The sequence below is a fragment of the Rissa tridactyla genome, chromosome 7 (genome assembly GCF_028500815.1).
Source record: "Rissa tridactyla isolate bRisTri1 chromosome 7, bRisTri1.patW.cur.20221130, whole genome shotgun sequence".
Classification (NCBI taxonomy): domain Eukaryota; kingdom Metazoa; phylum Chordata; class Aves; order Charadriiformes; family Laridae; genus Rissa; species Rissa tridactyla.
In genome coordinates this window covers 32,457,974-32,484,261 of record NC_071472.1, presented here as the reverse complement: position 1 = coordinate 32,484,261, position 26,288 = coordinate 32,457,974, and the positions used below count along the sequence as shown (strand labels likewise).

Here is a 26,288-nt window from a genome sequence, read left to right as displayed (position 1 = left end):
AGAACAATATTAAGTAAAAGCAATAAAAGCAAAATAAGCTTATTTATGGCAAATATTTTAAAATATGATAAAACATTAACTTTCATATGATTTTGAAACTATTTACCAGCAGGCCAAACACAACTAAAATCTAAAAAATAAGTATCCTCTGTTAACAATCTGAAACTGAGCTCTTGCACTTTCTCTCGTCTAGAAGGCAGCAGACAATTTACTTTCAGATTTTGTATTATATAACTATATTGAAAGAGTATACAGGAATAAATATTTCTCACTCTCCAAAAATTCAGTTGATATCACAAATAAAAAAGGCTGTAAATCTCATAAGACTGCTAAGACTCAAGGATCCACAAACTTACCACTTGTTTTTTTCCCATATCATTTGATGCTGTTCCCTGAAAGAGGCACTGTGAACTGTTCTTCACTCCCTCATGCTGCTCGTGCTGAACCTCAGCTAATTCTAAACTAAAAATAAGCTTCTAGCAGCCAGGATTAGCTGGACGTGAACCTTCCTGTCCCTGGGTTAGGGCCCAGTACTACCCCTGTTTGAAACAACAGTGGTTTGTTCGGTGGCAGCAAATGTTACTTGCACTGAAAAAAACCCATAATTCCATATACTGGTACAGGCTCCAGTGAGCAAGTTTTACCCAAAACAAATGAGAGACGTGCAAGGAAGGGTTTGCAGGATTAGGCCTCAAATCTCCCACCTGGATTTTGGCCATGCTGAAGACTGACAGCATTTGCCACTTACACAGGTAGAGAACAGTGCACCCTGAGTGGCATCCAGCAAACTGGTCAGGACCGGTCACACCATCCAGGTGCACCACCGTAAGGGAGAAAAATATTGATAACAGTCAGAGCTCATTACTTTTATTGTTTCCTGTGTTCCTGCGGCAGTAATTATTAAATGTTTAGGATAGTTCATTTTTTAAAAAACTAAAACCTAAAAAAAATCCTAAAAACTAAAAAAAAAAAAAGGCTTTTATACAGTATTCACTGCCTGTGCAGTAGTACACCTGTGTTCTGCTGTACCTCTCTTTTTTTACCATCTGTGAAACAACTGAAAAGTGAATTAATTTCTGTATTGTTTATTCCTTCCAACAAAGGAAATCACATGCTAGCAGGCAGGGGTGAATACTCATCTGTCCCATCTGCATCAAAGCCTCCAGCTCTGCCATACAAATACGGGCTTTATTAGTTTCCATTACTCAGAGCCTGAAGGCATTCACTCCAAGACGCCATAGAAAGGCTCGGTTTGGGCACAGGTTTCCCAGGGACGTTTAGTTTCTGACAGAAGAGCTCCTGAGTGCTAACGCAGCCATAGTGCCCTGAAGCCAAGAGACTCCCACAAACCAGGCGGCCGCTGCCCTGTGTCTGTGCACATGAGCCAGGCCACGGGACGGCGGGACAAACTTGGGAACTCTCATGCAGGGGGAAAATGCCGCCGTCACTCCTAAGCGCGGCTCGTATGAAACGGCACCAGCAGATACATTTACTCCACAAGTGCTGAGCTGAGCTGCCACCGCCAGGCCTCGGGGGCGGTACCCAGGGGGCAGTTCCGCACAGACTGGGAGATTTAAAAACACTTAACCGGCCTTTACAGATTTAAAGCTTTGCATACAGGATTTTTTTTTGATACACACACACACACATATATATATATCTATATGAAAACGCTGAGGAGGTACTTGCTTGCGCCCCACCAGCAAAGGATGATCAGAAGCGCGCAGGCGGCTACATCCCCCCACCCGCAGGCACCGCCGCCTCCGCGCCGAGCAGGGATGGAGGAGCCCCGCTGCCGCTTCGCCTCCGCTCTCCGGCAACAACCGCCGCCGCTGACAGCCCCCGTACAACTTCAGCAACAGCCCTCCCGGCGGACCAAGCTCCTGCCGCCGGTGCTCACAGCCGGGCGCGGCGGGCTGCAGCCCTGCGGGGCCGGCGCTGCCGCGGCCACCGGCACATTGCCACCGGCACATTGCCACCGGCACATTGCCACCGGCACATTGCTGCCCGCCCGCCCCGGCCCCGCCGCGCCCTCACCCCGCCAGGGCCCGCCCGCCGCGCCGCCATGCCGCGCCCGCCGCCGCCGCCGGTCTCCCAGGCGCCGCGGGGAGGAGCTGGCGCTCGCTTCCGCCCCGCGCCGGGGGGCGGTAGGCGGAGACTGCGGCCCCGCCGGCGGCGGAGCGGCTGGGGCTCCCTCGCCCACCTGACGTCCTGGCCGGCGCCTTCTTCAGCTGAGCGAGCCCGTGTCCTTCGGACTGCGGTGGAGGAAAATCAGATGCACGTTAGTGGCAAAACAAGGTTTCTAGCCTCCTGTTTAGCTCGTAACCATAGACGCAATTTGCAAAATGAAGTTATACGCAGTAAACGGAAAGGGAAAAAAAAAAGTAGAAAATAAAAGTGATAAAATTTTGTTCCAGCATAAATGGACACGAAGCAAATGCAACTAATGAGAGCGTCGTTCTTTTCTAATAGTGAAAGCCAGTCTGTCTGTAAGCAAACGCATGAAAAACAGGCAAGGAGAAAGAATGGACAAATACTGGACTAGGCAGCAGAAGTGGACCAGCAGCACAGAGCTGACACTAGTCACCCTGCACTTGTACTTAGCCCACACTGGTAACATGTTGGGACTCTGGGCTCTCCAGTTCTACCTCTAAACAAGGAATACTAGGCCTGACTCTAGAACAAGCAGGCATGCAGGTAGCTACAATATTTGGCTTTGAATAATCTCTTTTTACACTATTTAAATTGCTTTTGTTGAATTTCTGCCAAGGTGAGGTAGGCCAACAGAATAATCATCTCTGTTCCTCAGGGGGCAAGACAGCTGCAATGCGAGGTGAGGAGAGTGAGGAACTTGTTTGCCACAGCACTGCACTGTTTGATGAGGAAAGCATCCTACCATAGACCAAACCAATAGGAAAAGGGGCTTCTGACTTTGTTTCCCTCTTTGGTAAGTCTATGTTCTGTCAGTTTACTGGAGTTGATGGAACAAAGGAAAAATGACATGCTACATGTATTGTGAAGACAACTGTGGTATCTAGAGTAATTTTTATTGTGACAATACCACTCTGCTCCTGTCTTAAAAGGTAAAAAGGATAAGCAGCAAACCAATACCTTCATAAAAAACACTCTTTGCTCAAAGACAGCATGCTAAAAGAGCATGCTCAGGTCTGAATATCGTTTGTCAGTAAGGCTTCCAGAATGTACAGGGATCACAGTACCAGAATGACCATAATAAAAAGAAAGGAGAGGATTCTTCCATAGCTATGTACGAGTAAATTACGCAGATACATGCAACAAAATAGATTTTTCTTTATTCTTGTAATTGAGCGCTCACAATATTTCCTTTTTTGTACAAAAGTGGATGCAACTGTACCATAAAAAGCTGAAGAGCTACACAGAACATAGTATGATTACATCTCCTGCAGCAGCTTCTTTCCTAATCCTCTTCCAAATCCCTCACATACAAAGATAAATTCTTGCAATCCTGACATTAGGATTATTCTTGAAGTAAAACATAAGCTGTAATCTTTCTGAAGCCGCCTGCTGCTCAGAATTAGGGCTGGGTGTCTGAGCATATCCATATTGCAGGGACCCACTGGGGCTCATCCTGTGCACGATGGACTGCAGACAGCAGCTGTGCAGATGCTTCTTGTAAATTGTCATTCACAATCACTTGATCAAAGAACTGACCAAACTGAGCTTCTATTTTCTTAGCTGAATCTTCCATCTCCTGTAAATCTTCTTCCTGTGAGACACAAAGTAAGAAACTTTAGTGTTGTGAAGAGAAACATACCTGTGTGGCATCTGCAGAACACCTTTGGCCATGTAAATCAGAGGTGAATAGATAATGCCAGTGTACTTTATGTCATTTACAGTTTGTTATAGTAAATTACGTCTGCTACAGTCCGTTCCAAGTCTCTGAAACAGAGCTGGCTGCCATATCCTTCCCAAGGAAATAACTTGTGTCTTGGTATGCTCCATTTGCCCCAAAAGGGTTATTCTACTGATGAGTGCTGGCAGAGGATGTAAGGGACTGGAAGGCAAATCCACTAACACTTGTGTTCTCATTCCACATTTTAGTTTATTTCCCCAATGTTCATGTTTCTTTCTGCCATAGCAATCATGATTCATTCTCATATACAAGTATGGATGGAGGTCTACAAAATTTTAAGATGCTAAACTTGATTATGATTTGCATCAAGACAATTGTGACAATGCATTAGACACATTATAAATACAAGATATGCATTTTCCTACAAGCAGAATTTGTGTTTTATCTTTAGAACTTAGTATAAATTTGTATTGATACTGTCATTAAACATACGTGAAATAACAATACATTCTTACAACTACACGAAAAAAATATTTGATTAAATTACTGAATGAAGCACATTCCAGATATTTCAGTGCAAACAGTAAATGTATGTGTTGACTCAAATCTTGACACAAGGCAGTTATTTTAAACAAAAATATACAAAATAGCCTCTCCTTTTAAGACATTTTGAAGCAAAATGCCTCAGTCCCCCAGGTACAAATTACAACTCTTTTGCTTCAAAGCAAATCTGGAGGGGGAAAAAATCCCATCAAACCAAACCAAAAAAAGACAAGAATAATTTAGATTTGATCTGAGACACAATAATCTTTTAAAGAGTTAACACAGTAACATAGCAGAATGCATTATGTTCTAAACACAGAATCACCGAATAATAAACTAAGTCTTTTCTATTCCCAAATCTCACCTTGAATTTCATGTTCACATAATAATCCGTAATGATCCTGGCATTTTTACGAGTCTGCCTCATGCAGCTTATGCTGGATGGCTTGATGAATATAATGTAGGGCTTTAATTCATGAGTCCGGGCTACTTGTATGCCCTGCAAATTAAGAGTAAAAAAAAAGCTAAAGTATTTCAAGTGTATTCATCCCAGATTTACTCCCATAAAAAGCCAGTTGTTATCTCCAGACCTATCAGTAATCTTTTTCAGGAACACCTACTTTTAAATGACCTCACTAATAATCCCTGGACCAGACATTATTAAGCAACTGTAGCACACCAATCACTTAATTCTGCTTGGTAACCTTACTAGGAGATGTTTTCAACTCCAGTGAGTGACTGGACATTGTCATTAACAGATCTCTGCAATCAACAACATTCAAGATGGATCTGCAATCTTTTTTTTTTTTTTTAACTGCTGGGGGGCTACCTTTGGAAAAAATACACTGTTATTGCTCCGTACTGGAAGAAAGTATCCTGCTTTCAGAAATCTTTGTGCTGTGTAACGTTCTCTGATACTAATAAGCATTTTTAAACTACTGCAGAGCAGTGGAGGGAACTGGAAAAAATAAAAGAGAAACAAGAAAAAAAAAAAAAAGGCACAGCACGTAAAGTTGGCCAAGGCACCAGATTTAAAATACAAGTATGCAACTCGGCAGTAATTCTCCTACCTCATAGCAGTTACTGAAGAGTAGCTATGTGCCATTACTTCATATGCTTCCCAAAACTTGTCCTTTAAACTCACACCCTAAAAACCTGATACTTGGCACATCTGTTCAAGTAGGAAGACTACAAATGCGTGATATAATTCCCTGCTTTTGCTTGATTACTGTAATAGTTGCTGCTTTTACAAAAGGTTGTTCAGAGATTGCCAACGGAAGGGCAGAACTCTCAAGTGACAGGGCTTGCAGGAGGAGGAAATCCCATGCAACCGTCTCCACAGGAAACCCATTTCTGCACCATTCCACCTGGTAGTGCAGATGCTGACTTGGAAACAAATGAACTATACTGATCTGTACGTACTTGCCACTGTAGTATTCCCCCCCACCAAGACCCATGCAAAGAATAATCTATTATTAACAAGCACCATGAACTAAAGTGAAAAAACAAGACCGTTACAGTATCAAGAATGTACAGAGAATTATTCTTCCTTCCAGGATATACGAACTGTTGCCTCCCTGCCCCTTTACAGCTCACCTGTGGTTCTAAATCTATTACACAGATCTTCCCTTCATCGAGGACTGTTCGCACGGCATCAATACTGGTGCCATACAGGTACCCTTTGTATTCCCCATATTCCAGCATTCTGCAACAGTGGTGAAGAAGAAAGAGAATGAAAGAGTACTTGAATCTCAAAAAGTTTCCATGTAAGGGTGAAATCTTCAAATATGATCCAGTGATTAAAACTAAATGATCATAAAACACAGTGAACATTGATGAACAACCGCCACCTTTGCTCTTCCCCACTACACTAGGCACAAAATCAGACTCATTACAATTCACATCTCCAAAGCTCACATTTTTTACTCATCTTGTTACAAATTACGTGTTTAGACATTGTGATTCTAATGATAATGATTTATATAGTACCACATAAATCAGAAGATGTCAAAGCACTTGGCACAGCTCAAGGAGTGTAGCTTCTGATGCTGAGCTGGTCTGTCTTAGAGGGATTACTGATGCCTAAAAAGGAGCAGACACTTTTGAAAGTTTGGCCCTTACAGTTCAGCTGCTTACATGGAGATGTCATCACTGCAGAGATTCTTAGATGGAGTTGTAGGCCTGACTCACTACTTAATTTTAGAAAGCAGACCAGTTTGCAGAAGAGTTAAACTCATAACTTACAAGTACATCATGTGAGCTCAGGACTGGACATCCCACCTTTCTTTTAGAAGGATTCTGAGATTAATTGCAGAGGAGTTTATTTGCAACCACACAAGCACAGTTTTTGAAGCAATGGGCTCAAGTAGTTTGACCAAAGTTTACACCAAACACGTGTAGTAAGAATAAGTATGCATAATCTCTGGAGGAGTCCAGACTTGGGACCTAACTACAACACTGTCTTTTCTTGGATCATATTGCATTTTAAATAACGAAAGTGTAATATGTTTCTCCTGCTTACTTGTGGCTATACACCATGTTTTCAAAAGTTTCCTTTGATACGTAGTGATATTCACGACCATTCATTTCATAACTCTTCTGAACACGAGTGGTGTCTGAAAGGAGATACACACACACAAAAAAAATGAACTGCAAGTAAATTCTTGTAATTTTATAAATGAAAATGAGACAGCTTTCATGAAGGACTATAAATCATTATTTTCATAAGTAATAATGAGTTGCTTCCATTTGTTAATCCAGAGCAAAAACCTTGTCTACTCTACTGGTTGCTCAGTGGCAAGTCCTTGAAAATTAGCAAAGCACATCTGTATTTCTTGGAATGGAAGGAGAGCGGTTTAATCCAAATATCTGTGACTCAAACCAACCAGGAGCTGCTTTGGAACTGGTTGCACAACTGTTTTTACTCCACTGAGGTCAAATGGATTGAAGTTAATTTGGAAACATCCCACAAGCCTTCCCACACTTGCACCTTACCCATATCTGGGATCTTAAGCACAAAAGAATTACTGAATTTTCAACCAGCTTCAGATTCATACATTTCCTTTTGGTTATCCGAATCACAAGAGCCAAATAAGCACAGGTAGAAACAATTTCAGTTATTACGTCAGAAATTAAGCTGTGTAAGTCTCATCTGAGACTAGAAGGCTAATAAGGAAAGCTGCAAAGCCTATTAAGCACCAACTTCTGTTGCCTTCATTCTCATATCTGATCACTTAAACATGATGAACTTACAATATCCCTAAGAAACATTCTTATTTTTAAGTCCAGGAAAAGCAAACATCAAGAGTAAACAAAATAATGCAGATAATCTACGGCTACATAAAGGTTTAAGCGTTTCAGGAGCCATAACTTGTAAATACCCTTGGCTGATTTGCCAAAACAAGAAGATAGTATTTTAAATTAACCCTTATAAAAGCAAATGAGTCTGGCGTGCGGTAGAACTGAAAAAAAACAGCCATACAGCAAAGAGTGTACGAATACACAAAGGCAAGAGGGAGGCAACTTGAAATTTCCTAATCAGGGGGTTGTGGGGGAAAGATGAAGAACATTACATACGAGGTACAGCACTTTGAAACTCTCTTGGGTTACTTGCAATAAGCCTTCGCCTTAGTTCATTCACACCAACTCCTGCAGGACCTTAAAAGTTGGAAAAGCAACTAATATTACTGACAGAGGCACTTTTCACATACACATCCCTCATTTTCTAACACATCGCATACACATAAATTAAATGTAAATAAGTTCCCAAAAAATGTACCAGAAGTGACCAAAGGATCTTGATAGATTCAGGGTACAAATCACGTACTAGCAATATAGTCATACCCAGGAGGCAACTCAGCAATACCATTTTAAAAGAAAAAAATATTATCAAATACTTCCAGACTTAGAAAGGACAATGGATTTGCCTTTACTCAGGTTGCTTTATCAGGATCATGGAACACTGCAGAACAGCAGCTTCCTTTCAGTCACTATCATTAAAGACTAACTGAGAGCCTGCAGCCCACTTATTACAATATTTCCTATAGCAAGCATTATTAAATGCATCTTTTTAGCCCTACTGCCCACAATTGAGATTTTTCTAGTCTGGAGTTCAAATATTGTTCTTACCATTGCCATATCCATGCATTTAACACTCAATGTGTGCATGTTTTCTAGTAAGTTACAGATATTTTCTCATTGCTTTCTGTACCAGTCCCAACTGAATATAAAACTTAACCATTTCCCTAATAAAATCCATTATCAATTAGCATTCATAACTATATGGCTTTTTCTGAGGACTTAATTTTTAATTCTTTTTAAACATTCACTGTCTCAAGCAAAGAAGACAATACACACATTAAACTTACTTTACAACCAACAACAGGGTCAAATTACAGACAATCGCTCTTCAAATGTTGCTTTGAGAGCTACTTGCACAGTCTGCAACCTTAGCCGTCATCAACAGGAAACCTCAGTGGATCAGGCCATGACTGTTTCCTCCCCTCTGTTACAGGTTGTGAGATTTGCATGAGAAAGTAATTAACTTCTTACCAACTAGTATAATTAGTCTGTTCCGGTCAGCTGGGTGCCGCTGGTACCTAACCACCTCTTCATATGGAGCTGCAAGAGTGCTGTAACAGCTGCTGGGGCACCGAGCATAACATGACTGCTGGTTGGTCCGGGATTTCCTGCGACACAGACGCATACTTCTACGGAAACCAGCTGTAAGGGGCAAAGACATCAGTACTGGAAAATGCACCTGAGATGCCGGCAACTAGTGCTTTAGCCTAGAGTGTCTCTTTCTAAGCCACACAACATACTGTTTTTTTGAGCTTTTTGCAGGGTGAAAGTTAATGAATTTCATTGCTGCACTTAGGTGCAGGTTGGTAGAACCTCTGAGCATTAAAAGACAGCTAAAGAAGAGGTCGAATCTCACTGAAAGTCACCTGAAAACGGAGCCAGGCTCTTTTCAATGGTTCCCAGCGACAGGACAAGGGGCAATGGGCACAAGCTAGAACATAGGAAGTTCCGTTCAAATACACGGAAAAACTTCTTTACAGTGAGGGTGACAGAGCACTGGAACAGGCTGCCCAGGCAGGTTGTGGAGTCCCCTTCTCTGGAGATTTTCAAGACCCGCCTGGATGCAGCCCTGAGGGATGTGCTTTAGGCAACCCTGCTCTAGCAGGGGAGTTGGACTAGATGATCTCTAGAGGTCCCTTCCAACTCTGAAGATTCTGTGATTCCGTGATTCCGTGATTCCGTGAAAATTAGCCCAGAATTAAAGGCCCCCAAAAGATCCCCAAAACAAGCCAAAGGAGAAGTTTCGGGCCACATAAACATCACTAGGGTGAACTGTTTTTTGAAAGTGTAGTAGGTTCACTCCCCTAAAGCAAATCTGGAACATTTGCTCCAGCCTCCAGAATGAATCCAAATATTTTTGGTCACTATGATTTAGTAACAGGGATAGGTTTGTTGCTTCACCTTACCATCCAACTCTGAAAAGCTCACTTCTAAGTCTATTTTTGTAATGAAATCCCTCGTGATTATTCTTAATGGGTGACAGACAACAGAACATTAAGTTCTAGAAAAATTAATCGTGAAGTAAGGGAAATCTTAATAGCCAGTGAAGTTAAAATAGTGGTGGCCAGGACTCAGTAGAAACCTAACAGGAAGAGAGATTTAAATGGAGAGAACAAGTGTTAGTAGGAGGAAAGCAACTTCTTCAAGTTTGGAAGCAGAGCAAGTAGAATTCAATTCAGTAAGTCTTTAGTTGAAATAAACAACAAAGCATTTTATTTAATTTCAGACAGGCGCTTAATCTACAGGAAGGCCCAAACATCTTACTTATCTTTAGTCATTGCGTACCAATAAAGACTCGTTGACCAAATTCACCAAATTCTTCCTCTTCTAGAATATGAAGAACAAACACTCATGAAATAAAAAAAAAGAACAGTGAAAGTTTAAGAGCTAGAGGGCTAACACTTATTGCTGATCCCAAATGAGAAACAGCATTTCAGTAAACATATGGAAGTACCACGCCTAATCTCACCATCCAGAGGGACCTTGCCAGACTTCAGAGGTGGGCCCATGCAAACCTCATGGAGCTCAACAAGGCCAAGTGCAATGTCCTGCACACGGGTTGGTGCAATCCCAAGCACAAATACAGGCTGGAAATGGGTGGAGTATGGATTGAAAGCAGGCTGAGAAGGACTTGGGGGTCTTGGCTGATGAGAAGCTCAACATGACCTGGCACTGTGCACTCGCAGCCCAGAAAGCCAACCGCATCCTGGGCTGCATCAAAAGAAGCCTGGCCAGCAGGTCAAGGGAGGCAGTGCTGCCCCTCTGCTCTGGTGAGACCCCACCTGGAGTACTGCGTCCAGCTCTGGAGCCCTTAGCACAGGAAAGACATGGACCTGTTGGAGTCGGTCCAGAGGAAGGCCACAAAGAGGATCAGAGGGCTGGAGCACCTCTGCTATGAGGACAGGCTGAGAGAGTTGGGGTTGTCCAGCCTGGAGAAGAGAAGGGCCAGGGAGACCCTTTATAGCAGCCTAAAGGGGTATAGTACCTAAAGGCCTACAGGAAAGTTGGGGAGGGACTCTTTATGAGGGAGTGTAGCGATAGGACAAGGTGTAATGGTTTTAAACTGAAAGAGGGTAGATTTAGATTAGATATTAGGAAGAAATTCTTTACTATGAGGGTGATGAGACACTGGAACAGGTTGCCCAGGGAAGCTGTGGATGCCCCATCCCTGGAGGTGTTCAAGGCCAGGCTGGATGGGGCTTTGAGCAGCCTGCTCTAGTGGGAGGTGTCCCTGCCCATGGCAGGGGGGTTGGAACTGGATGATCTTTAAAGTCCTTTCCAGCCCAAACCATTCTATGATTCTATGATAATAAAAAAAAGCACAATATTCCATAATATGAAATTTTCAAATATTTCATATGACCAATTCAAAGGACCGCTATTTCTGTAAGAGAAAAATTAAACTTAGAAAGTCTTGGTATTTTCTAAATTAGATTTGAAACTCGACATTTTATTTGTTTCATTCCTAAGATAACTAGATGGCAGACAATGTTTGGAAATACTTATAGTGAAAAAACCTCCGCATAATTTAAGCTTCTCGGCTTACAAGAATTCTTTAGTTATTATAGCAACCAACAAGTGATTAGCTCAAAATCAGAAATAAAAAAATTATAACTCAGTTGCTGCCCAATAGCATGCTTGGAAAATGCAACATGTATCTGCTCAGATCTTTCAGGCAGAATGAAGACCTGAATGTATTATTTCTTTTTAATCATCTTTGGATCAGTGATATCTGTGCTCGAACTTCCCAGACTAATCTGTTTCCTCCAATTCTTTTTGTCCCCATTCTCATGCTGTTCCTTGTGAAGGCTTAACTATTCAGGTGAGCCTTCTAAATCTCTACATGTATTTTTTTAAATTAAATCTCTCCTATTATCCTCTTATATAGTATGGAGTGCAGTATGGAATCCTACAGGGAGCAAGCAATTCAGCTTCTGGGTATTGTAAGAGGAGTGGTAGTTCCTAGTAATGCAATAAACACAACTAAATTCTGATAGATTACTGCTTACAGGAGACATGGAGAAAAAAGTTACTGTTACCTTCTTTAAGCTCCTCTGCAGGTTCAGATAGAGACAGACATAAAACAATTAGTTTTGAGAAGACAGCCTATACTAAGATTAAAAAAAAAAAAATAAATCCAACCAGCATTGTCCAATACATTTAAGAAATGCGGGAAACAGGTACCGCAGTGTTTAAATCTTAAAATATGCCTGTTCAAGCCTGAATTCTCAGTTTCCAAAGAATGACAGACTCAGCTACAGCATCTGTGTCAGTATTGTACTTGCAAAACACATCTCATAGATGTTCAACTACTGATTAATTTAAAGTAAAATGTAGGATAGCAAATATTTGCACCTTTATTTCTCTGACTGTCTGGATACAGCAGAGAACTGACTCAGCACTGAGTAGTGAATGGGATTTGCAAGAGTAATCCTCAAGTGCAGTTATCAGAAACATAGCCTGAAAACAAAAGCCTGCCCTGTAGATCTGCCGGTTCTGTCCAAAAGCTTTGGGCATTGCTTGAGAGGTGGAAGAGAACAAACCACCTGTGATAAGAGAAGGCCCAACTGGCACTTAGGAACCTTGTGGAGAAGAGCAAGTGTAAGGCGGAACGACATTTTCTCTGCAGGATTACCAGGTATCTCAAACAAGAAATTTAGCAGTAGTAGATTTATTTTAGTGGAAAAATGATTTCTTTTAGAAGACTTCAGTTTTGTAGAACTCTGAATATGCTGTAAATAGGTAGCTGTTCCCTAAAAAAACCCACCAAAAAACAACAAACCCCAAACCAGCTTGCTTAAAAAATAAAAGCACTGGTTGATTGTATGTCTTATACATAAATCATTCATTTTATAAAAGCATTTCTGGTTTTTATGTGCCAGCCACACACATAATCAGTAATCCAGAACAGCTCTCCTCTTTACCGCATCAACTCCTACAGGCACTGGGGGTTCAGGCTTCCATTACTCTAAGGTAATCCAATTGTCTGCTGACATCAGTGCAGCCCCTGCTGTCACAGCTTGTATAACTGATTAGGATTTGATAAATAGATCTGGTACAGATGCACGAGAAGAAACACTCACACTTGTGGGATAACAGGACAAAAATCTTACTACTAAGGTAATCAGAGAGCAAGAGGAAGACTTAAGGCAACAGGATTTTACATAATGACTTTTCAAGTCAGAATGACTTCTAAAGCTAAAATGGCATTCTGGTTTTTGTCACCTGCTTGTTTTTAAGACAGTTGTTAGTCTCTGGACACCTGTCTCGCAGCAGAACAATAGCAAGGAATTTGTAGTTAGGTGAGAGGAACTTACCAGACTCAAATGTTTCTTCATCTTGTTTAGTAATCCAGATAGCAAAGATATTAAAATAAATTCAAAATTTAATTCTTTTCCTCCTATAGAATTTCAGAATCAGCAATCAGTTTTCCAGCTCCTATCCGTCTGTCTTACTTTCCCCACTTCCCTCTACACTGAGGTGGCAAAATACAGCTCAACCATGCTTGAATTAACTGTCTGGTCTCTCTCCACCCAGTTCTACAGGATCACATCCCTCCATGAGAGCTTTCTGAATTACTTTGGGAGAAGGAAGAATGAGGTGTGCTGCTTTAGGGACCAAGTCAAGCCAGCAGTCTTCATATGTACTATTTACATGTGAAAACATATTCTTGCTCAGTGCCTAAAAATGTATTCTCCTGAGATGAGTTTCTAACAATCAATTGTCTGGGTTCTCCAAGACTACAATCCTCTGTGGCGTTAAATCTACAATAGGCAAAAACTGTGGTAACATTAGAGCCACAGTCCAAAACATGTATCAGAAAGGTTGGATCTCACTCAGGCAGATATTTTTGGGGTGGTCTCTCTTTTCGGCACAACACTTCACTATAAGCACTGTACACCATAACTGCAAATGGCTCATTTTAATACACTAGCATAGGATAAGATTTCCAGGGTATGAAAAGCAGAACGAGTAGTTAGTTTTATCTGGGAAACAAAACAAGGCTTTAACTAGCTACTGCCCTGAAGCAAACAGAAGAATCTCAAGTGAATTCAGTTACCTGTTTCCACACACTTCTCATCAATCTGCATGTCATCCTCTACAGATCAACACAAGGAAAAAAAATTCATCTGCATCAGAAAAACACTGCGGAGGGGAACCTTACAGATCTTAGAAGACTGAACTCAGACATCAGAAAGAAAATATTTGAAGCTCACATCAAGCTTTAGACATCTGTAAGGATTTTAACACTGTTAACTCCAACTAACTGATGTTCCCTGACTTTAGTGAGCAAGAGGCTCTTCTTAAACTAGTGCTCCGAAGGCCTTGTGGCAGAGGCAAACACGTCTAACTTGAATTCTCCTTTAGAAACATAAAAGGTTTAACACGGCTGTCACTCTGTTTATCCTGTAGATACCTATTTATTAAGTATTACTGTGACAGAATATAATTTTCCACTCACTCTCTTCTCTCTTGTAGCTTTTATAAGTGTGTTTCTTTCCAATATGCTTCACTCAAGGGAACTGTTTTGTTTGGTTGATTTTACTATTTTTACAAGGAAGAAAAGGATAAGATTGATTCAGCTCCCTCTCCATCCCCAGACCACATCAATTCACGTTCCTGAAATGCAGTCTCATGGGCTCAGGCAATCTCATGGGATCACAACACTGCACTGTTCGTGTGTTCTGTTCTTGAGTGCCCCTCCAGATAGGCCCAGTATGACCTATTTTCCAGTTACAGGGCAATTGTCAGGGCATCTGTCAACCATATTCTGCCCATATGTATCCTTTAAAGAAATACTCTCTTGGAACTGCTCAGGTCAGCTGTTGAAGATGGGAGAGAAAGAAGGAAAGGAAAAGAAAAAGAGGAAAAAGTAGTCTTTCCTTCCTCCAATCAACCCATCCAAACTGTCAGTTCCCTATCAGATAATGCAGAGCTTAAGTTTCCACTTTAAGACAATGTAAGCTTCTACTATTTCAAGTGAAAAAAGACTTGATTTCAATTATGCTAAGCACACAAAATGCCAAGAACTTGGGTTTCTTTTGCATGCATTTACCAAACTGCCTGATTTCTGACAACTTTTAAAAAAGCCTATAAAACAATGTGCTATATTGATTCCAGGAACAGGAATGCAATGTTGTCCAGATATGATCTCCTACCTTCTTCCACAGTGCTTACTGCCCACAGCATATCCATTGAAGCAGTTAAAAGGCAATAAAATTATGGTGAAAGAGCGCTCCAGCTCTAACAAACAAAGCAGTAAGTGTGAGAAGAATCCTAGGCAATGAAACACACTCAATCTGGGAGTTATCAAAAGAGATATTTTATACTAATATAAAGAACCATGAAGAAAATGGAGAGAGAGAAAACAGGAAGAATGTTCTTTGTCTGGGAATAATTGCATGTTTACAGAAAGTTACAGTTGGCAGAGGATAATGTTTCTGGATTGTCACCGTGAATAAACTCATGTGCAGCATAGGTTGTCTTAGACCTCAAGGAAAAAGTTCTGTCTTTCTCTCAGTAGTTTTGATGACAAAGAAACATTCTAAACATATTGCAGGCATCTTCCTATGCAGAACTGTTATCTGTGTTCCTCGAAAGCCAGGCTAGTACAATTGTCACCTCAGACTTATTCACACCCAATTCTCCTAGAGAGAACTGGCTCTCCTAGAGAGCTCCTAGATCTTACAGACTTCAGGAGTTGAATTCACAGGTTCTCTCACAGTCAGATCCCAAGTACAGTAGAAAAAACAACTACCTCCACCAGTACTTCAGGTACAACTACGATTAAGTATTTGTTTTCCTGGGGATAGTTAACACACTTCTGAGGTTACAATATAGCTCCAGAAACAATGTCTTTGAATTAAATTGAATTGTATGACCTTCTATTTCAGTATCCCTGGAAACAGAGACAAGACTGACCTTTCTTTCCTACTCTACCATTCAAATAACTTTTCACTCACACATTGATGATTTGAGACAGAGATGGGGCTGGAAAGGCTGAGACCACCAGAATTCTCGCTGCTTCCTACATAGAAATAAATTTATCACAGTTAAACAAAATAGTCCACAAGCACATTATGCTCCAGTCAGATTGACAGCTTACAAATAAGATCAATCAGTACTGAGCTGATAGAAGACACCGAGAATGGAAACATTACCTATGTTTTAGCCCACTGCAAAGTCCTCAAAGAAAGCCGACATGCTACCAGAACTATTTAAAGAAAATTTCCAAATCATCAGCCCAAAAGTATTTAGAGTATTTTGAGTTTATATATAAGGACAGGAAGATAAGCCATAATGTGGTACGGACTCCTGGAAGTAGGAAAGTGTGCTACTGCTATGGGTAGTAGTACTACTGCCGCTGTTACTACACAGAGCCTCTTGCTTGCAGCCACAGTCACAACCTAGTTTGATTTCCACCTTCATTAGACAGACCACAGCTAGGTTTGGATATAGTACAAACCAAAGTTTATCATCTACAATTGCATGGCCTTATGTTTTCCTGAGGATAACACAGACAGGACACATGGTTAGGGGATCAAACTGAAAAGTGTCCTACAGGAGTTTTACCTACTCCATTTCTGAAAGCACGTAGTGTAAAAATAACAGACTATTTATGGAGAAAATAATAAGCAAGGGATCCTTGTTCTTCCTTCAGCATGTTTTTTTTGTTTCTCTCTTTTCTTTTAATCTGGTCTACTCAGTTTTAACCAAAGCTGAAGAGGTTGTTCATGCCACACAGGACATCGTTAAAAAAATAGTTTCTTGATACAGCCGTGCCCTTATACTATATGTTTAGTATCCCACTCTTCTCGGGTGTTTTCAAAAGCTCGTTCTCACATAGGCACTCTTAGGGGAAGGAAAGCAAGAAGTCAGAGAACAGAAAGGACAAAGACGTTTGTCAGATGTCACTCTGAATCATACTGCTATATAACTTCTGAAAGTTTTAAACAGCAAAGTCTGAATAACTGGCTACTTTTTGAACTGGAAATCAGAAAAATTAAGACTTCTTTACCTTTTAAGAAGATGATTTGAGGGTATAAGACCAGCACAGGCACTGAGATCTGAAACTTTCCTGGCCTGCCACCAGAGAGCATCATTCTGGTCCACAATCTGGAGTATTTCACCCTTCTTAAAAGGCAAACCTGCATCAGCACATGGTATAGCAGGATCTTGCAAGGGCCAGTAATCTGCCATTGCTCGCACATAGAGCTGGTAAAGAAAATATACATGAGTAAGTGGAAGCCATGTTTAGAACAGCTACAACATGAGCTTTATAATCACAGGGCCAGATATTGCTGCTACTTAAGTCTATTTGTGATGAGGCAAAGTTATAAAAACAAGATCCAAGTCCCAAACCCTATCTGTTCATTAAGGGAGAAAAGAAAAGAATCTTGTACATTGTGAAAAGAATTGACCTTCAACCTGTAGGTCACTCTGAAAATGTCTTCATTACCTTTAACACAACTGTATTTCAGCTTACTATCTTTACTGTCTCAGCAGTAGCAATAGCATCCTGTTAGCTGAGAGGTAGCCATGAAGGCGAGTAATGCTTTAAGGATTGCAATAAAATTCTAAGTGACAGCATTTCTTTGTATCACACCATTAGACATTATGGGGGTAGCTGTTTGCAGTAACAATTCGGAAAAAAAGAATGTCTCTTACTGTTGTTTGGTTGCTGACAGGCCGATCAGAAACTGGAATTAATTTGAACATAATTGTCCCCTGAGACAGGGCCTAAATGATTAAAAAAGGATTGAAATATGACTGGTATTCAACTCAAATAACGAAACATCGGCAGCACAAACTTAACACAACATGGTTTTGAGGTTACTATAATGTCTATATTACAAATAGAATTTAGGCAGACAGGGTCAATATGATAATACTGTATTTTTTTCCAAAAGGAAACTCAAGAATGAAACTTCAAATTCTTGCTAAATATTTTTCATTCAATGAAATCTATGTTTCATTATAAATATATACAATTTCAACATTAATTGATACCAAACTTTTGTACTGAAATCTAATTTAAATTAGCGGCAGGGTCTGGTTAGACAAGTGATGTAAAGGGGGGAGGAAAAAAAATATTTAAGAATTAAGCTTTCCAATGCAGCTTATATTTCTTATACCTAGAAGTAGTACAATCAAGGAAATAACACATAGAAAGACTTGATACTGGTTACATATAGCAATACCTTACTGACTGGCACTAACACTTTGCAGTGAAGAACCCTGAAAGACTGTGGGTAAAATGATGAGTAACAGGGACAGGTCGACAGATTTCTTCATGAGAATTCTGACAACAGTAATTATCACTGCCCTTTTTTTCAAGGCGAGGTATGTAGCTTACAAGCTTATTCACTCTGCTTTAGTGCATTTTGTAACATGGACTCTTATTAGAACACCACCTTTCCATGACTTTCTTGTGGAATATTAACTGAGTGGAACTTCCAGAAAAATTAGGAATCAGTAAAGCCTGAATAAATTAATATTTTCCCCAGAAGCTGTAGGTGAAATTAAGGAATTAGGCCACAATTAAGTTAATTTCTGTGCAGAACAGGGGTTAGATTGAATTCTGGTTTCATACATTCTGATTTCATGAGCAATTGTGAACTTCACCCATAGTAAGGAATCTGAATTTTCTGTTAAAAACGTCAGACTTTCTCTTCTAAGAGTGTGAGTGAGTGAGTGAGTGTAAGAAAGAGAAACAGCATATAGTTACTCTTAAGGTACAACGTAGAAAAAAGATTCAATACCAGAATATTAATAACTTGCTCAGGCTCAAGTCCCTCAACAGGAACTCCATTTACTTCTACCAGTTTGTCTCCAGCATACAGCAACCCTACAGTGAAAACAAAGATGAAAGCAGCAGCAGAGTTTCAGCCACAGCATGGATTATCTTGGGTAGGTGAGGTGGGGACACACAGATATACCACAGCTTTGGAAGTCAGCATTAAAAGTTTCCATACATCAGGTATGCAGGAAGACATTTTGGATTTAGGCTATATTGCCCCTGGATAGGACTGCAGACTTCTACAGGTCACAAGAAGCTTGCATGCTGCCATTTTTTTATTTCCTCCCACCTCCCCCATACAACATGTTTACAATCTATTGATGATTTGCCTTAAAAGCAGCAGAAACATTTTAATATAGCTCCATTTCCCAAAGTAATTTCTGAACCTATTCTAGCTAAACCCATTATATTAATAGACCATGAGACTTGGAGTCAGACCCTTAAAAATTCCATACGCAGTGGGAGGCCTTGGGACTCCTCTCTGTCCTTTACAAAGTCTTTACAATATTGTTTACTTCTACATTTTCCTTCAGCTCAATTAAAACATTAATCAAACCAGGAAGTTAATCATCTATTGTCTACAGTTTGTGTTTTCTTCTTTATACAAAGGCCAGAAAATACTAAAAGGAACTATTTTATAATGATTACAGTTCAATTTTACTTCTGATGTTTTACATTTTAGTTATGTTACATTTCCCAAGGAGTGTGGAACACCTTTAATCCTAGGATGACAAAGTAGTAACATTTCCAAGGAAACTCCTTGGAAGATTGCTTAGCAACTAGTGCTACCAAAGTGTTTAATAGACTAGTGCCCTGAGCAGACAAGGCACTGAAGAAGTAATACTACATATTCCTTATCTTATAGAATCAGACTACTGATGTTTTCCATTTCTCCATTAGGGAATGAGCTGCTGGTATTCATACTACACTGCAGTTTGGGATATTCCTGATCGATCTCATGATCTCATTTATCCAGGTATTGGTGCCAAGAATACATAATGAAAACTGGATTTGTACCTCAACTCAGTCTCAAATATAGCACATTCATATGAAAATTAGTGAAACCAGAATCAAAGTCACTGCAATGTATCATTATTTACAGTGCTGTTCAATGTACACATCTTCTTGCTCTGTGATGGAAGACTAATTGTAGAAGCGAAGCTATTATCTTACTTCAAATATCTTATTTCAAATTTAATTTTTTGTATTACTGTGTTTCAAATTATACGTACCACTTCTGTCTGCTAGCCCACCATGGATCACACGGGCAACCGTTATGTCACCTGTTATCTCATGGCGTTTAATGGTGGCACCCTGGCAAATAAAAACAAAGAAAAAACACACTGATCACTGAAGAATGTCCCCACAAGTTTCCTTTCACATCACAAGTCTGACCTTCGCAATGATAAAAAGGCATTGGAAGATACAGCCTTTTTAACAGCACACAGATCTAGTGATAACGTATCATTATTAGTATTAAGTCCTTCAATGTCTTCAACTTCCATCATACTAAAATAACCTCATTGACCTACTGTAAGAAATCTTTTCTGTCTCAAATATTACAGCTATCTTTTCCTAAAACAGATTAGTTAAGCTGTATGATGTTTTCCGCCTATAAGCACAAAGTATTTCTAAAGAACCTTTCAGAGTCTCTCCTCCCTTCCTTAGTACTTTGGCCAAGGGAGTAACTCTCAATCCTATTTGCATTTTCATGATATGAGATAAAAACATCTGCCAAATGTTCAAACCCTGAGCAGACAAGGGTTTGAACCTGCTCTAGTTGCCCCCACACTGAGCAGGGCTACATGGTCTGCTGAGGCCCTTTCCAACCTCAACAATTCTTGTCATTCTATAAAACAATCTCTGCACACAATCTCTGTGACGTTTCTGGAAAGAAACCAATATGCATGTGATGCATTATCAATGCTTGTGTAAGTTAGTTAAGATAATTTGACAGACATAGAAAGCTCTCTCACCAGAGGCTGGTTGTTTTTCACTAAGCAGACAATCCTCATAGCTTCCTCATTTTCAGGTATGTTGTCTGGCAGTGGTGGAAGAGTTGGTTCAAAATCTTTCTGGGCCACAGTATCATGAGCAGATAGCAAGGCCTGTTACAAACAAAACCAAGCAAACCAACCAACCATAAGCCAAGATCACACAATAGAACAGCTTTAAATGGTGACTGGACAGAAAACAGAAACCAGTGAATAAGTTCCTATGTGAACATAGATCCCTTTCACACATTGACATTTTCTTCTTTCCACTTGGAAACTCAAACTGAAAAGTTTTAAGAACAGTTCCTCTCTCTGCTTCTGGAAAACTTACAAAAGATGAAACTTTTTACCCTACCCTTTTGGAGCTGTAGGGTAAAAAATGCAGATTTTGCAATTAGAAAGAAAATTTGGTTTTATATGTCTGCATCAACTGCCCAGAATTTAACTTTGTAAGAAAAATCTCTCTCAAACATAGCCCTTAAAATGCAGTCCACATCTGACTTCACAACTAGGTTAGCACATGACTAGGAAACTGTCTCTCGTGGCTCCTTTGCCATTTCTTGTGAGCAGCTGGCCATCTGTTTCCATTCCCACTGCACACAGCTCTGTGAGCAAACTTTTTTCTTTCCTTAAGCAGGACTTGCCTTTAAGTGTGGAGCTCGCAGTAGTCGTCTTAGCTCTTTGATCTCTCCGGACTGAGGGGCTTCACGCAGTAACTCTACCACCTGATAAATGTAAGAGAGAAAGCATGGAGACTGGTTCTGGAGGACAATTAATTTAGAAAGCTCTAAATTGAATTTAGAGAAATATGCTATGGTGAGAGTATTAAGCCCCCCATGTTGTATGACTCAAAGCCTATCCATATGGTTTGCTCTAGAATTGGGCAGTATGACCACAGCTGCACAACACTCAGCTAGGCTTAATTTAGTTTGGGCACAGTACCATGTGCTCTAAATTAGTTTTTTTTCCTATGCCTCAACCAATTTCATCACTAGTCTCAGTTTCTCCACTTAGTCATTAACTCTCCCACTAATTCAGAAAATTAAGAATTAATCAGCTATTATGATTAGAAAAAAACAAAACACTTTTCAAAATCCTCATGTGAGACTGCTTGGTTGTAGCCATAACACTGAACCACACCGTTACATGAGAAGAAAAATATATGACCAGTGGTTAAAAAAATGATGTATTCATCACACTGGGCAGGGCTCATGCAGTCTAGTGATCACAGCTGTAAGCATTTCTCACGCTCCCCTCTCAACACAGTAACAGTTATCAAGTAGTTTTCCAAACGTGTGAGGAGAGAATATGTCAAGTTTATATAGTGCACTCAGACCTGAGACACAAAACAAATACCAGAACACACAGTGCAGCTAAGCTGACTAATTTGGTATGGGTAAGTAAAGCAATACACTATTATACAGAGTCTTACCTCACGAGTCAATGCACGCGCCTGCAGCGTGACAGGAGCTGGCCTTTTTCCGAGGTAGTGTTGGAGGCATTCATAAATCTATTGCATGCCATGATAGACAAAAACATGATCCGTTCACATCATTGTATAGATACATACATAACACACAATGGACAATATTGTATTTCTAGGAAATTGTGAGTCCAACTAGAGCCAAAGAGCTTGCAATCTCAATCTTTAATGCCTAATGCATCTGGAATCAAGTCTATAATTCATTGTCATTCATATTATCATCCAGCTAGCCCATTATGCTGTAGTTTTGAATTTTCCAATAAGAAACGCTGATTACATAGGACAATAGCCTGATACCATCAATTCTCTGACTTGTTTCCTTCCCCTAGTCGCAGGCCTGATTAACAAAGTAAATTTAACTTAAAACAAAATAAATTGCTCTATTTAAAATTGCTTTATGGACAGTCTTATCCACTGCAAGCTTTTCTTCTTTAAAATGTAAAGATTTAAAAAATCCTTGTTAGAGGAAAAGCAGAAAATGTACAGAATTTGTCTCATAGATACAATACTGCTCAAGAGAGAAACACCAGCTGAAACTCTGTTCTATAACAAAATAAAATCTTCAACTACACATCAGACCAGCGTGGGCAAAACCAAAAAATATAATTTCACAAGCATCCATGCCAAATAGTGGGCTGCATAGCCATACAGAGATTTAAGAATAGAAAAGACAGCTGAGCAGTGCTGTGTTCAGCCTGTCTCCATCTCCCTGGCCTTAATAAGGACGTGTAAAGTAGGAGAGCTTTAATGTCTAGGACGTTACGAAAGATAATACTTTTTTTTTTTCTTTAAAGCAAAGGTGGTTTTGTTCACCTTGACTGCTGATGTTAGGATTGAAATTAGGACTATCAGCACTTAGTGTAAATAAGCATTTATTGTCCTGATACGCCAAAAATAAAGTAGCTATCCCCCTACAGATTGTTCTCTAGGAAACCTTTGCCTGCACAGGTGAATATTACTTTACCTTTAAAAGTGCTTGCAGCCAGCGAGATCTGAGCAGGTCATATAACACGCCAACGCCATTGACATCTCTTTTACAGAGCAAACTCAGTTCTTGTAGCACTAGAGTCAGAACATGAGATACACCTGAGCCCAAGAAACAGAAAAGCGCAAGACATTTCAGTACAAACAGAAGACCAACCAAAGCCAAAGAGTGACCCAGGCCTCTGAAAAGCACCTTTCCTCAGTTTATACTTTGAAAAAACACACCCATTTCCTGTCTGCTTTGCTTGTTTCCTGCAATCGACTCTGTTGCAGAAGAGCTTTATTTTATTATGTTATTAACCAGCAGGGTTAGGTAGCAACTTTCAACTGACCTGTGAGAAAAACACACAGGGAATCTCAAACATATCAGTCTGGGTTCAAGCTCGTACCTCCTACTGAGAAGAGGTAAACATAAAAAGTTGCCTAGTTCATTTTATACGCTTTTCTTTTGGATGATCCACACAGCGGGAACCATCTCTTTTTCTCCACTCTTGAGAAATGCAGACATTTTGGAGAATATCACTATTGAAAATGCAAATTCCTGCCAAATGCATACCATTGTCACAGACACCCACAACACGTCCTAGGAAAGGGAAAGAACCGTTCTTACTATTAGAAGCAGCACTTGATCTGTTAGGAACCGTATTCTAACACAGTGGAAACCCGAAAAATCCAGTGTCTTTCTAAAATCTCAAGGAGGCAGAAACTGAGAGGTGACAAATAGATAAGATGTTACACAAAGTCAGGCCTAGATACAAACTGGAATTTTGTGAGTGCATGGAATTTAATTTTACCTCAGAAATGACAACAGATCATTCCTGGCATGTGGCAACTCTTCCCAAGAAATACAATGTTTATAACAGCAGTAGTACAATACCATACCAAATGCTGGGAGTTGGATTCATTAAACTACATGGGTTCTTAAAAAGACCATAAGAGTTGGATGCTGGACTCCCACTGAATGTCAAGGGAAAGTTCGTTCTCAACTCCTGTGTATTTTGGTAAGCACAAGCTGTCTCTTTGTGTTTTAGTGCCAACGGAATCACACACTATGATTGTAACTGGAGACTTTCCTTTATATTTATTGGATTACAACATTAAACTTGTCATGTTTCAGTGAGTAATATTATAATACAAGAAAAATGTTGAAATAAACCCAAGACACTAAGAGCTTCTAAAGTTACATCAGACAAAGTCGAAACAATAATTTCTTAAAATGAAAGCTCATCCAGCAGACCCAGAATAGCTGAGTACTCTCTACTGCTGGCACTATCATCAGCAGCTATCATCCAGTCACCACAGCTAACATAAACATGGAAGCCCTTCTTTACGTACTTCTCTCCTGAGAACAATATTTATAGGCATCGGCAGTTAATTGTTTCCTGTATCAGCTCTAGACCTCGATGTTACCAACGCTTACGTGAGATCTATCTTGAACTTTAGTTTCACTGAGGTATTTTCCTTATGCATGAATTTACACAGGTACTTGCCTGCTAAGTTTCTGCAGGTGGGACTTTTGCCTCAATCATCAGTCAGCATTATTGAGTATCCAAACTGGGAAAGCCTGGAAACGTACCTCATTATCAAAAGCAGCAGCTGTTTCTGGAAAGCAGACACCTAAGCACTTACAAAAATGATAAACTCGGTGAACCCTGATTGTGAGCCCCACAGGGAAATATCTCCCAAAACACTGTTAACTTAAAAGGATTTTATTCTACAGGAACTTCCTAGAGCCTAATAGAACATTACCTTTGGTAGAGACACTTTTTAAGATCTTTTCCACATTACTGGTTGCCTCTTTTTGAGATGACTTGTACTCACTATCTCCTGGAATGCTATCCCTACGTCAAACTGGGCTCAAATAGACCAAGATGTTCCATACAGAAGCACAAACCTTCAAAAAACAGCAAATCCTTTCCTTAAGCAAAAAAAGCCTTGCAGTTATTAGTAACTCTTGATACAGCTGCAGAGACCCTGGACTTTATAAGCCAGAAACAAACACCAGGTATTCTCTTCTGATGCTCTCTAAATTAACTGCATACCACCATTAAACATCAAGAATCATTCCAGTTATTAAGTAGTAATACTTCTAGATAAGTTAATCCCTCTCATGACTCAATGGAAGAAGAGTTACAAGGACCAAGGAATAAAACTTTATGTCAGTTTTCCTTCTCTTAAAAAAAGACGTAAAAGTTATGAGTACCATTATCTTGACTGCAGACTGCTGGCACCTCCATTTCTTCCTTTATTCAAGGAGATTCCACCCACTTCTTTGAGTACTGCATTCACGCCAAGTAGGCTTCACAAAGATAGATGCTGAACTAGGGAAAAAAGCACACTCTCATCAGAATACTGTCAGGTATTTTAGATTGATAAGAAAGCAGAATTTAAAAGAAGGGGGCAACCATTCATATTTGAAGTGCACAGCTGGTTGCAAGCATAAGTTAAATACGAGTCCCAGCTGTAAATTCAGTCACCCACCAGCATCCAAAATGCAGCCAGACAAACCTCACCTGCAATGTGACATTTTATTTCCTTCATGGAATTGTCATCAGTTTGCTTCATTAAGCCATATAAAATAACAAGCTAGTTGGTACATCTTCTGTTCCCCAACTTTTTAAATGCGCTACCATGGAAATGTATAATTTTTTCCAAAGACTTTTAAAGCTTGTTTTATATAAATATAGCTTGGAAAATAATCACATTCAATAACATATTACATTTAATTCCTCTTGCTATTGACAAAATATTAAAATTGAAAAACACTGGAGTTTCTACTGAATTTTCATTGAGCAAGGACACGATTTTATCACTGTTAGAATATAAGGTCTTTGAAGGATTTGTTCCACAAAGATTTTGTATTTTCCTCTATTTCCTCACAGAATTAAAACACAAAAAACTCAAATCCAAATAAAAACCCCCACACCTTACCTTACTGGTATCATCATTTCTCTCAGGCAATTTATAGTTGGTTGTTACTTTTAAAGATAAGAGTCAAAGAAATTATTTGCTAATCTGAAAAAAACCCTTCTATATTATGTTTCATTATAAAAAGCAGCATATACTGCCTTA

At 39.9% G+C, this 26,288-nt stretch overlaps 1 protein-coding gene across 1 annotated transcript; it reads right to left on the bottom strand.

Annotated features, from left to right (window-relative positions):
* Positions 1 to 3,331: 3,331 nt before the first annotated feature.
* Positions 3,332 to 25,501, bottom strand: MPP4 (MAGUK p55 scaffold protein 4). The gene is given in 21 exon segments (XM_054208213.1): positions 3,332 to 3,745; positions 4,740 to 4,874; positions 5,972 to 6,080; positions 6,897 to 6,990; positions 7,952 to 8,032; positions 8,927 to 9,097; positions 10,241 to 10,282; positions 11,995 to 12,009; positions 13,273 to 13,293; positions 14,016 to 14,054; positions 15,115 to 15,132; positions 15,919 to 15,983; positions 16,974 to 17,170; positions 17,624 to 17,695; positions 18,718 to 18,803; positions 19,988 to 20,069; positions 20,732 to 20,863; positions 21,394 to 21,474; positions 22,182 to 22,259; positions 23,197 to 23,318; positions 25,420 to 25,501. Coding segments are annotated over 21 exon segments (1,914 nt in total). The 3' UTR covers positions 3,332 to 3,553.
* Positions 25,502 to 26,288: the final 787 nt, after the last annotated feature.